Source organism: Leucoraja erinacea, chromosome 2, assembly GCF_028641065.1.
Source record: "Leucoraja erinacea ecotype New England chromosome 2, Leri_hhj_1, whole genome shotgun sequence".
Lineage (NCBI taxonomy): Eukaryota > Metazoa > Chordata > Chondrichthyes > Rajiformes > Rajidae > Leucoraja > Leucoraja erinaceus.
In genome coordinates, this window is record NC_073378.1 from 72,361,792 (window position 1) to 72,374,437 (window position 12,646).

The window sequence follows — 12,646 nt, forward strand, 5'->3', positions numbered from 1 at the left end:
ATCCATCAAGTATGGAAATGGGGAACTTAAATGTGAGGATCTGCATCTGGCATTTCTAATTCGGTTTGCGATTCACCGCCCCCTGATTCCATTCTCCCCTTCAACTCCAATGCGCTGTGTGTGGCATAACAAGCAGGTCCTGCAGTGGCAGCGGAGTGCTCCTATCATACAGCAGTAATTATAGAAACGCACAGCACTACTCAGCCTATCAAATGTACCAGCACTCTGAGAGAGTGGGAGAGAGATCCAATTAATTAATCCCACTCCCACGCCACTCTTTCCACGGCAGAGCCATATGTTTTTTTTCCCCCTGTACAAGCAAGTATACATCCAATTCTCTTTTGACAGTGATAAATGAAGCTGCTTCCACCACCTTTAGAGGCAGTGCAAGCAAGATCACAAAAGCTGGCTGTGCAAAAAGAATTTCCTTGCATCTACTCTCTGGATCAGATACAATACTTTCCTTTAAAATTGGAATTGGTTATTTAACAACATCTATGTAGCACCCGTAACACTGTTAAGCAAACTAAAGTGCTTCAAAGGAGATTTATCAAACAAAATTTGACCATAAATGTGCTTTAAAGTGGAAGATGGTAGATATCTTACATCATAATTTTCATGTACAGCAGACAGAGGTTCATAACGCATTTGCTTTTCTGTGAACAGCCTAACCTTCTGCAAGATTTATCTTGAATAACTCTGCATATAATTCTACGTTGGGCACAGCTCCAGAAATCAGCATACAGTGCCCTCCATAATGTTTGGGACAAAGACCCATCATTTATTTATTTGCCTCTGTACTCCACAATTTGAGATTTGTGATAGAAAAAAAATCACATGTGGTTAAAGTGCACATTGTCAGATTTTAATAATGGCCATTTTTAGACATTTTGGTTTCACCATGTAGAAATTACAGCAGTGTTTATACATAGCCTCCCCATTTCAGGGCACCATAATGTTTGGGACACAGCAATATAATGAAAATGAAAGTAGTCATGTTTAGTATCTTGTTCAGGGCTCGAAATTAACGGTTGCCCGGGTGTCAATGGCCACCCAACGGCCCGCCAGGCAACCTAAAAGTCGTGTCATTTTGCCCGGCTTAGCAAGCATCCGGGACACCTGCCATTCAACTCTGAGCGGACCCCCCCTCTCTCTCTGTCAAGCTCCGTGTGCACTGCCATGGCCAGCCCATCATTGGCCACCCTGCACATGCGCACTGCTACGGCAGCTGGTCGGCGCCGGGCACTTTCTCCCTCCGTTTGCATTGTGGGAGATCTGGCTGCCATTGCTGTCTGGTCGCAGCGACCGCTGAAAACCAACGCCGTTGACTCACTAGGAGTTCATCTGGTCTTGTTTTTGGTCCTGCTGGGGTCCACAGCCCCCTCCTCAGCTGGCTAACCAGGTGGGGGCGACGGTTTAGTCGCCGACTATCCGACCATGGAGCAGGTAACACGGGATTACATGGTACCCGTGGTGGGGGGAACCCCCCCCGACCTGACAAACTGTAACCTGGCCATCCTATTTTTGCAGCTAACCAGAGGTTTGCTTCTTGCAGTGTAGCCTCTATATTTCTGTTCATGAAATTTTCCGCAGACAGTAGTCATTGACAAATCCACACCTGACTCCTGAAGAGTGTTTCTGATCTGTCGGACAGGTGCTTGGAGATTTTGCTTTATTATTGAGAGAATTCTTCTGTCATCACCTGTGGAGGTCTTCCTTGGCCTGCCAGTCCCTTTGTGATTAGTAAACTCACTAGAACCCTCTTTTTTCTTAATGATGTTCCAAACATTTGTTTTTAGTAAGCTTAAATTTTGGCTGATGTCTCTAACGGTTTTATTCTTGTTTCTCAGTCTCATAATGGTTTCTTTGACTATCATTGCCACAACTTTGGTCCTCATGTTGATAAACAGCAATAAAAGTTTCCAAAGGTGATGGAAAGACTGGAGGAAAGGCTAGGTGCTGAGAGCTCTCTTATACCCGCTTCAAGGAGATAATTAAACACACCTGAGCAATTACAATCCCCTGTGAATCCATGTGTTCCAAACATTATGGTGCCCTGAAATGGGGAAGTATGTATAAACACAGCTGTAATTTCTACATGGTGCATCCAAAATGTTTAATAATACCCTTTAATAAAATCTGAAGATGTGCACTTTAACCACATGTGATTTTTTTCTAATAAAAATCTCAAATTGTGTACAGAGCCAAATAAATAAATGATGGGCGTCCCAAACATTATGGAGGGCACTATATAGTTAAAAAATACACAAAAATAAAGTAAACCTTATACTTCTGCAGTTACCTCCATGTCACTTTGCAGCCAGTGAAATCATTGTGGTAATGAAGGAAATAAGGTCGCCAACTTGCACAAGCAGCAATTGCCAGATAATCAGATTCAGCCAAAGGTACACAAAAATGCTGGAGAAACTCAGCGGGTGCAGCAGCATCTATGGAGCGAAGGAAATAGGCAAAGTTTCAGGCCAAAACCCTTCTTCAGATTCAGCCATGTTGATTTAGCAATAAACATTGGCCTTGGCACAGAAATATCTCTGCTGTTCTTTGTCAAAATGCTGTTGTGTTGTCTTTTACAACCACCTGAGAGGGCATTGTCCCAGAGTTTAAAATCTTCCATTAAAATGGCACTTCCAACAGTGCATCAACCTTAAACCTCGGTGCACAGAGTCTCTGGGATGGGAAGCAAGTCTACATCCTTCCAATGTAGGGACAAGAATGCTATCTATTATGTCATAGTCAACATTTAAATGCAATGAAACATAGCCTTCAGTATAAAATAAACTTGCATAAGATTACGGAGTAATGGTAAGATTACGTAACACAGTATATGTGCCGGAAGCACTCACATTCCAACAGGTCGGCGAGAGTCTTGGTTCGGAGTGCCACAGGTCTTTTGGTCTTATCATTGGTGATAGCGAAGTCTTGCATACCCAGTTCTTCTGCTACTTTGGCTTGTGTGCGGTTGTTGACCAGAGAACTTCGCAATAGCTACAGAGCCAACAATGCAAGCAGAAACCTTGTTACAACCTGTTTCTGTCTACCATTAATATTATCTTTATGTAAAATACTGGAAAATTGAAATAAAACAGGAAGTGCTGGAAATGCTGAGCAGGTCTGGCAGCATCGTGGAGCCAGAAACCGAGGTCATGTTTCACATTGACATCTTTACAACAAAACTTATCTCTTAATTGACATTCAATTTTCTCAACTTCAGCTCTTTTTCATGTTTAATGACACTTTTCATTGAAAAGTGAAAAATGCTGGAAAATAATTGATAAAGATTTGATAGCATCTCTGCAGAGGAAAAAAACCCCCCACAAATTTCAGGTCAATTAGAAGATTATTTTTGCAAGGTCAGTGGCTCTGGGCCAAAACTGCCAATGCTGGCTTACCTAAAAAAACTCAAAGTACTGGAGTAACTCAGCAGGTCAGGCAGCATCCCTGGAGGACATCGATACGTGATGTTTCAGGTCAGGATTCGAAGCTGAAGAAGGATCCCAACACGAAAGGTCCTATCAATAACTGCCTGAGCTGCTGAGTTATTCTGGGACTTCTTGCCTTTCAATGCGATTGATATCTCAACTATTCCAAACATTCATTCTACCTTCTGTCCAATATTTCTTCAAGATACACTGCCGCATGTTGACAAGGCTCCTACAACAAACTCACAACCGCCAATACCCAGAACAAGGAGAGCAAGTATCTGCTAAATTCCTCATTGTTGCTCCCAGCATTTTGTTTGTGGTGAACAGAGTCTGAGCCAAACTTTTTATCAATTCCAGAGTGTAAGCCAAAGGGTGGGATAGAAATAAGAAATTAATTGATATATAAAATGTAAAAAAAAGACCTACAGTCACCACATTGTACCCACTTGTTTTTAAAAACCTGAGATATAATGGGGATGAAACTCAAGGATGCTGTTAAAAAAAACAAGACATACTCTTCCAGTATTGTTCATGGCTGGTGAAGATCCATTGTCGTTCTGGTGCAGAATGGTGGTGGAGAAATAAACAGGGTCTACAGATGTAATTCATCTTTATCTTATATATAACCAGTAAGCCAGTTATTGATTATATTGTGGTTTACTGTCTTTGTATTTTGCTGGAAACTGAACAACAAAACTTCGGACAATGTCAAAGTGAAAAATAAGAGTTACTAAGGCCGAGCAATCTCTGTAGTACATAATCAGAGAGAGGAAGGGAAGTGGCAGACACTCTATTCTGCCATTACTGGTTGGAGAGTCCAGTGTCTGGGGGGGAATAAGTCCAAATAACAAGTTTCCATAAAATATGCAGACTAAGAATCAAAAATGGATATGATGGTATGATAAAACAGGAAATACAAATAAAAGTAAACTGGAATCATTACTGTTTTAAAATATAAGACTGTTTTTAAATATATTTAAAATTAAATTATCATTTTATTACATTACTTTAATTGATCTATTGCAGCAAAATATTTACAATACATTTAAATGCTGCAGAAAACAAGATGAGTTTAGGACTATGATTGAGATAGACAAAAAATATTTTGTTCTAAGGATGTTAAAAATATACAAATGCTCAGCTCCTAATAAGATTTTAATGTAACTAATACTGGCGCGTGTTGTGTCTCACCGTTAAGTGGCCCTCGTGGTGGTCAGGGAAGTGTATGAATAAGTATTCAGTAGCTACCAATTGCATTATGGAGTCTCCAAGGAATTCCATCCTCTGATTGTGACCCCTGCAAAAAAGAGATCAATACTGCAAAAATCAATGAGTGCTAAGCAACCAACAAATTAAATTGAAAAGCACTCAAATTATGTTGGGTCTCTGTAATTACATGGAACAAAGAGCTTTTTGGACACGATTAAAAATGACTGTTGACTGGCTTCATTCATAACCATCCATAATCTGATCTTTACATCACTGATCTTGTCCATTAAAGTGGAATCTTGTGTTGCACAGCTCCATCCATAAAGTTTAATTTATTTAATTTAATTTAATCTGACATTCCTGCGAATGAACAGAGCACACAAGTGTAAATATTAAACAGCTGCAACTCCATCTTTAAATTTGCCGCAACGCCACCGTTGTTGGACAAATTACAGATGATGACGTGTTCGAGTATAGGGGGGGAGGATTGATCGACTGACTGAAAGATGCCTGAACAACATCAAGGAACTGATTGTTGGCTATAGAAGAGGGAGGCCAAACCTGCCTTCATCGATGGGACAGTGGTGGAGAGAGTCAAAAACTTCAAATTCCTGGGCGTGCATATATCTGAACTTGTCCTGGACCCAGCACACTGAATGACAATAGACAATAGACTATGGGTGCAGGAGTAGGCCATTCGGCCCTTTGAGCCAGCACCGCCATTCAATGTGATCATGGCTGATCATCCCCAATCAGCACCCCGTTCCTGCCTTTTCCCCATATCCCCTGACTGCGCTATTTTTAAGAGCCCTATCTAGCTCTCTCTTGAAAGCATCCAGAGATCCTGCCTCGTCCGCCCTCTGAGGTAGAGAATTCCACAGACTCACCACTCTCTGTGAGAAAAAGTGTTTCCTCATCTCCGTTCTAAATGGCTTACTCCTTATTCTATAACTGTGGCCCCTGGTTCTGGACTCCCCCAACATCAGGAACATGCCCATCAATGCCTCTACTTCCTTACATGATTAGAAGATTTGGTATGTCGATGAATACTCTCTTGAACTACTACAAGTCTACAAGTGTACAATAGAGAGCATATCGACTGGTTGCATCACGGCATGCTTCAGTGACTCGAATGCCCAGGAATTAAGAAGATAGCAAAAATTGGTGAACACTGCCCAGTCCATCACAGGTACTGACCTCCCCACTAAAGAAGGGATTTACAGGAGTCGCTGCCTCAAAAAAGCAGTCAGCATCATCAGAGACTCACATCACCCTGGCCACACCAAACATTTCACTCCTGCCACAACCATCAGGCTATTAAACACTACTACCTCCAACTATGCTCTGAACTACATAGACTTAGGCGCAATGTTTTTTATTTGCACTATTATTGTTTGCTTTTTAAAAAAATATACAGAACTTTTTTAGTTGTTCCTTATGCCCTTGTCCCACTTAGCAAACCTATACGGAAGCCTCTGGAGACTTTGCGCCCCACCCAAGGTTTCCGTGCGGTTCCCGGAGGTTTTTGTCAGTCTCCATGATGGTCGAAAGTAGTTTCCGCTTCTTCTATGTTCCGGCGATTACTTCAAAAAATTAAAAACCGGCCAAGACTAAAAATAGGTTGCCGTTTTAAAAATCGGTAATTTTTTAGTCAAAGTCGGTTGCGATGCTAGTTGAAGGTGGTTGCCGAAGGTTGAAAGTAGTGGATGGTCTTACCTTACACTACCTGCAACCTCCGGCAACCGCCTGCAACCTCCGGCAACCACCTTCAACTAGCATCGCAACCGGATTCGATTAAAAAATTACCGATTTTTAAAATGGCAACCTATTTTTAGTCGCGGCCAGTTTTTAATTTTTTGAAATAATCGCCGGAACATCGAAGAAGCGGAAACCACTTTCGACTATTAGGGAGACTGACAAAAACCTCCGGGAACCGCACGGAAACCTTGGGTGGGGAGCAAAGTCTCCAGAGGTTTCCGTTCAGGTTTCCTAAGTGGGACAGGGGTATGATGGTGTTTACAGAGTATCATGTTTATATATCTGTTGTGCTGCTGCAAGTAAGAATGCAATTGTTCCATTTCGGAACATATGACTATTAAACACTCTTGACTTGACTCTTGACTCCTTAAGGACTTCACGGCATATCTAGGGTTGAAACACTCTATAAAGTTTACGTGTCGTGCTATTGTAAAACTGATGTCAATGCAAACTATGGAACAACAAATGCCAAGCTGAAGACTGTGGCTCATATTTACAGTATATTGTACCTTTACATTCAGTTCAAGGAATCTTAAAGACTTTTACGAATAACAATGCACTTTTCAAAAGTCATTGTTAAAATGTAGGGAATTCTGTAGCTAATTTATACACAAAAAGCTCAAACAAATATCAACGTGCTAAAGTGTTTTTTAGCGGTGGGGATTGCTTTTGTGATGTTTGGGGAGGGGAAAATAATGGACGGGATATCACGAATAAGATATCTTTTCTTTAAAAGTACCAACGGACCTCTTACATACACCTCAGATTAGCATCTCGTATGTCCTGTCCTGGAGCATTTAGCCACAAGTTGCAAGAATAGGCTTCTAACCTCTCGATCCTCATGGATCTTGCTGTAGTTCTGTTTTTATTTAGCTGGTGCTACAAGATCAAAAAAGAACCCTGACAAACGCAATGCTGCAGCTAAAATAAAACATTGCAGATTGAGACAAAAGCAGCTGCATCATTTCAGCACAGTCAGGTCAGGGTGAGCTGAATACTTATGACACATGAGAAATCAATTCTATTGTACAAATCAGTGAGCACAAACAAAGCAGGGAAACCAACCACGCAGCTGCCAGTAAAGAAAGTTTCAACATTGTGTGTAGGGTTCAGTCATTTCCAAGACATCGGCTCGAGTCACTTAGATGTCAGAGTTGACATTACCACTATTTCACGTGTGAGACTACAGCCAGTTAGCCATTAAAGAATAAAGACGCATTTCCAGGTTCACATGGAAATCCACATTCCTCACCATGAATGTTTATTCTTTTTGCCAGCACCCACCCCCTCACCTTCTACTCAATCCAACTTCCAATCTTCACCTTTAATTGGGTGATCGGGACATCTAACTGCATAAATATCTCAGTGAGGAGGCACGCAAAGTGGGAGAGAGGGCACATCCTAGCTTGTTATTTCATAAAAGAGATATTCAAAGCCACTGACGTCAATTCTTATCCTCGGCAGACAATCTCACACCAGCTCTTCAGACAAGAAAATGGACCCTTTTCAGTTCTGTATCATTAATGCATCAAACCATAATTCCCACAGAAAAACATTCAGCAATATGTTTAGTACGACACCTAACTGCCACCACATGCAGTAGATATTTTGGATTCATTCTGATGCTATTTGACAGCAAAATAAACCTTTGGCACCTATCATCAGAATTACCTATGATAGCTCTGAATGATTTATTACTGATTTCAGTAGAATTACAGGGATACGGAAAATATATTTTCCAGTGGAACCAAACCACAAATTAAATTGATTTTTCCAAACAAATATGCACACACCATCTCGTGCATTTATTCATTGCTTAATGGCTCAGGGCTGAAGTTCACAAACATACTTGGAGCTGCCAATGGCTCAAATCACAGCAGGTGGAGTGCGAGAAAATCAGGGAAAGAATTTTAATCCCATAGGGTGGCATGGTGGCGCAGCGGTAGCGTTGCTGTCTGACAGCACTTGCAGCACCAGAGATCCGGGTTCAATCCCGACTACGGGTGCTGTCCGTACAGAGTCTGTACGTTCTTCCCCTGACTGCGTGGGTTCGCTCCAAGATGTTCGGTTTCCTACCACACTCCAAAGACGTACAGGTGTGTTGGTAATTTGGCTTGCTATGTGTAAAATTGGTCCGGGTGTGTGTAGATAGTGTTAATGTGCGGGGATTGCTGGTCGACACAGACGCAGTGGGCCTAAGGGCCTGTTTCCGTGCTAGTAATCTAAACTAATAACTAAATTACTTAAACTGCTCTGACTGCTGCTGTGTGAAAACCCATTACCACAGAGGAAATCTTCTCCTTGCAAAATCAGGGTTTTATTTTGAAATACAAAACATTTTTAAAATAACACTGCTTTAACTAGCTGGTTAGATTTGCAATTAGGAGCCTGAAAACTATCTACTACAAAGTCAATTTACTCAGAAAACAGCAAATATTTAAAGAGCCCAGGAAAATATAAATTACTGTAACATTTCCCAGTAAGAGACCGAGTCGAGGTGCCACCACTGGTGCATGGGAGGGGGAATCTGGGGCAAGCACACGACCGGGTTAGGGGAGAGGTTGGAGAACAAAATGAGAAGGCACCACTGTATGGGAGATCAAGTCATGCACAGGTCTTTGTGGAGGGAAGGGAAAGCATGGGTACCAATTGTGCACCTTGGGCAAGGTATGCATCAGAAGGGAGAGGGGCAAGATTGAAGATGCACTCGGGGTAAAATGTCTCCCAGGGGAGGGAGAGATCAAGTGTGCGCCTTGGCACTCAGGGGAGAGGGAGGGGGCGGAAATCGAGTGCTTGTCCTGGAAATGGGGGAAGGAGTGAAACAAACAATTCAAATAATCAAATGCTGGGAGAGTGAGGAAATGAGGGCACATCTGCAGGGATGTGGGGGAGAGTGGGGAGGGAAAGAATGTGGAGCAGAAGCCAGAACATAGGCCTAAGTGAAGGGCACAATAGCAAGATCTTTGAGCAAAATTTAAATGACTGACACATTTCGACAGGGAGCAGAGTTCAGGACAAGTCCATGGTGAAAAAATACCTTGAACACAAATGTAAAATTGGAAGATATTAGAGCTTAGCTCAAAATAAGACAGCTGTTACACTTATTCTGGAGACAGAGCAGAATGTAGTGAACTCACAGAGTTAGATGATTAAATCCAACAGTGCGCAAAGTGAAGGCTCGTGCCAGGAGCCGAATGTGGATAAAATTCACTCCAATTGTCTCTTCAAAATCTGTCAGTTTCTTCAGAACAGGAGACGTGTCAATCAAAGGCCTGTCTGTTTTTGATTCCTGCAACTGATAAAAAGCGGAAAAAAGACTTTATTTTTTTAATCGATAATCCCAGTAAAGTGATCACATTTTAATGCATCAAATTAGCCAAACATCATCGACCTAGATATTGGCCAACTTTCTTCAGTCGGACGTGTGAATTCTGGATTAGTTGAAGCTTGATGCCTGACAAGGGAGGAGAAAGATAGACAAGTTACACATCCTTCATGCAGGATCACAGTTAACAAGAGGCCTTTTAACTACTGTGACCATTGATCTATCTGCAGTAACGGAGTTGGAAGAAAAGCTGCTTTTCTTTGTACGACCAATTAGCAGAAGAGCCGACTATTGTGAGGAAATGTTTTTGAGAACGTTCCCATTTGGTCCTGTTGGTCAGACACAGTGGTCAGTTAATCACCAGCTGAGAAACAACTGTGGACGTGACAAAGCAAAATAATTCAATTTATAAATTTGCGGGCGAGGACTGGACTTAACACTGTTTTTTCATCATTGTGTTATGGTGGAATCTGGAATGCTAACAGCCACTTCATCTGCCCCCATCCCCTACCCTAACCATTGTCACTAGTTAGTTAGTAGACAACTGAAAGGCCAAGATATCTTTGAGATATCAATATACAGAATATGTATTGATTTGATTGAATTTATTGTCATTGCACTTATCACTGCAACAAAATGGTTTAGCCTGCAGTCATAACATAGAATAAATAACAAACACTCAACACAGTTTAAAGTCCCAAAGTCATTGTCTCTTCCCTCCTTGCTCTCCCTCTGCGCTGAGGCAATCCAAGCCTCCAATGTTGTGACCCCACCGGGTGATGGTAGGTAAGTCCCGCGGCTGAATCCGTGCTCCGCAAACGGGCCGGTTCAAACTCCGCGGCCCGGGGCGGTCGAAGCTGCCGCCCTCCAGTCCAGCGGACGCAGCTGTAGTTGTGGGAGCTCCGGAAAACAGAACTCGAGCTCCCGATGATGTCGTCCACTGTATTCTGTGAACCGTGAAGTTCAGCACTCATAGTGATTCTATGCCCAGTCTAATTCAATGGCAGGACCTAATGCGACTCTGTATAAAAATATCTAAACCACCCCAACATAATGTAACACACCGAGTATTTTCTCTATCAGCACTTCATCCAGCTCAGTGACAGCAGTCAGCCCCAGCAACATTATCACTATTTCACAGCTTTGCATCCTTTCATTAGTCAGAGCCAAATCTTCACATCTCCTTCCAAAGGGAAATACTCCACCGGAAGTGCCATGTCCAGTTGACAATCTGCCAGACTATTAATATTGAATAGCTGCTCCATCTATCACTTGCATTGCAATGATGTAATGGTTGAAAGCTTCAAGTTCCTCGAAGTAAATATCATCAGCAACTTGTCCTGGATCAGCCAAATCGAAGCAATGGCTAAGAAAGCACACCAACTCCTCTAGTTCCTTAAAGCTTAGGAAGTTCGGCATGTCCCCAAGAATTTTCACCAACTTCTACAGACGCGTATTAGAAAGCATTTGATCGAGATGTATCGCAGGGTGGTTTGGGAACAGCTCAATCCAAGACCGCACAAAATTGCAGAGAATTGTGGACACAGCCCAGACCAACACGCAAACCAACCTCCCTTACATTGACTCCATCTACACTTCATGCAAAGCCATCAGCATAATCGAGGATGAGTCTCACCCTCCTCCCCTCTCCCATCAGGCAAGAGAGATACAGTACTGTGAAAATGCATACCTCCTGATTCAGGGATGACTTTCTTCCCAGCTGTTACCATAAAATTCACCTTGTCGTCGGTCAGACTCAAAAATTAAATATTGCAAAAGAATTGCAATTATCTCTGAAACACTTTACTTCCTGCTTGGTATAATTGCAATTGATTTCTGTTGTTTTCCCTGATTTGGAGTGGGGTCAAAAAGGCTGGAGAGACACCTGAAGGGATTACTGCATGCGAGGTGTTTGGGGAAGTTGTGGTAACATCCACGGATATTGTCATGACCCAGAAATGGTTCATTGATTTCATTAAGCAATTGCTGCATGTTAATTTTGCAAGACCACAATGGAACCTCCTCGCAAGCATTGTGAGAAAAAGCTTTATGATCCAACGAGAAATGCTAAAGGATAAATGTTGTGCTGGGAACAGAAAAACAAAGATGAGATAAATTTGGAGATCTATACATATAATAAATAAACATGCTGCTTTTAACAATGCACAGCACTCAGTGCAGAATTTTACTCGGGCAGGTGGATGAGTGCAGAGCTCACCGATACAAGCGACACTGGATTTCAAAGGTAACGTTTCACTGGCAGGGAACTGACATACTGCAACAATACACCATGCTGCAGTCCACTAGGTCAGAGCTGCTTGCTCTAATCAGATGGAGCAAATAACCTGTGCCCGCGGTCATGTCAGCCAGGCCGAATGGTTCCATCATTCAATGCGATTGATGTCCATTTGCATGCAACTGCCTTGGCTGCACCTTCTCTCACTTTTATTGTGCCAGTCATACCAAGGGAGTCACGAGTGTAATGCAGCATGGAAACAGGCCCAACTTGCCCATGCCAACCGAGATGCTCCATCTACACGAGACCCACCTGCCTGCATTTGGACCAAATCCCCCTTTAACATTTCCAATATATGTACCAGCCCAAATATCATTTAAATGTTGGTTTAGTACCTGCCTCAACTACCTCCCTGGGCAGACACAAAATGTTGGCGTAACTCAGCGGGACAAACAGTAGCTCTGGAGGGAAGGAATGGGTGATGTTACGAGTCGAGACCCTTCTTCAGACTGAAAGTCACGGGAAAGGGAAATGAGAGATATAGACAGTGATAGAGAGAGATGTAGAACAAATGAATGAAAGATATGGCTACACAGTCATGGGGATACAGAAAGCAGAACAGGAGTTAAGTCCTGAAAGATGGGGGTCACCATCACCATTTCGAGACTGACCGTGAAG

At 42.4% G+C, this 12,646-nt stretch overlaps 1 protein-coding gene across 3 annotated transcripts in view; it reads right to left on the bottom strand.

The window, feature by feature from the left end:
• The window catches only part of drosha (drosha ribonuclease III), a 143,895-nt gene that overhangs the window by 35,100 nt on the left and 96,149 nt on the right, over window positions 1-12,646 (bottom strand). For all 3 annotated transcript variants that reach the window (XM_055658349.1, XM_055658341.1, XM_055658358.1), the window contains 3 exons: window positions 9,545-9,702; window positions 4,632-4,737; window positions 2,862-3,003 (listed from right to left, as the gene is read on the bottom strand). In XM_055658349.1, the coding sequence (XP_055514324.1) occupies window positions 2,862-3,003; window positions 4,632-4,737; window positions 9,545-9,702 (406 nt within the window). The remainder of the gene's footprint in view (window positions 1-2,861; window positions 3,004-4,631; window positions 4,738-9,544; window positions 9,703-12,646) is intronic.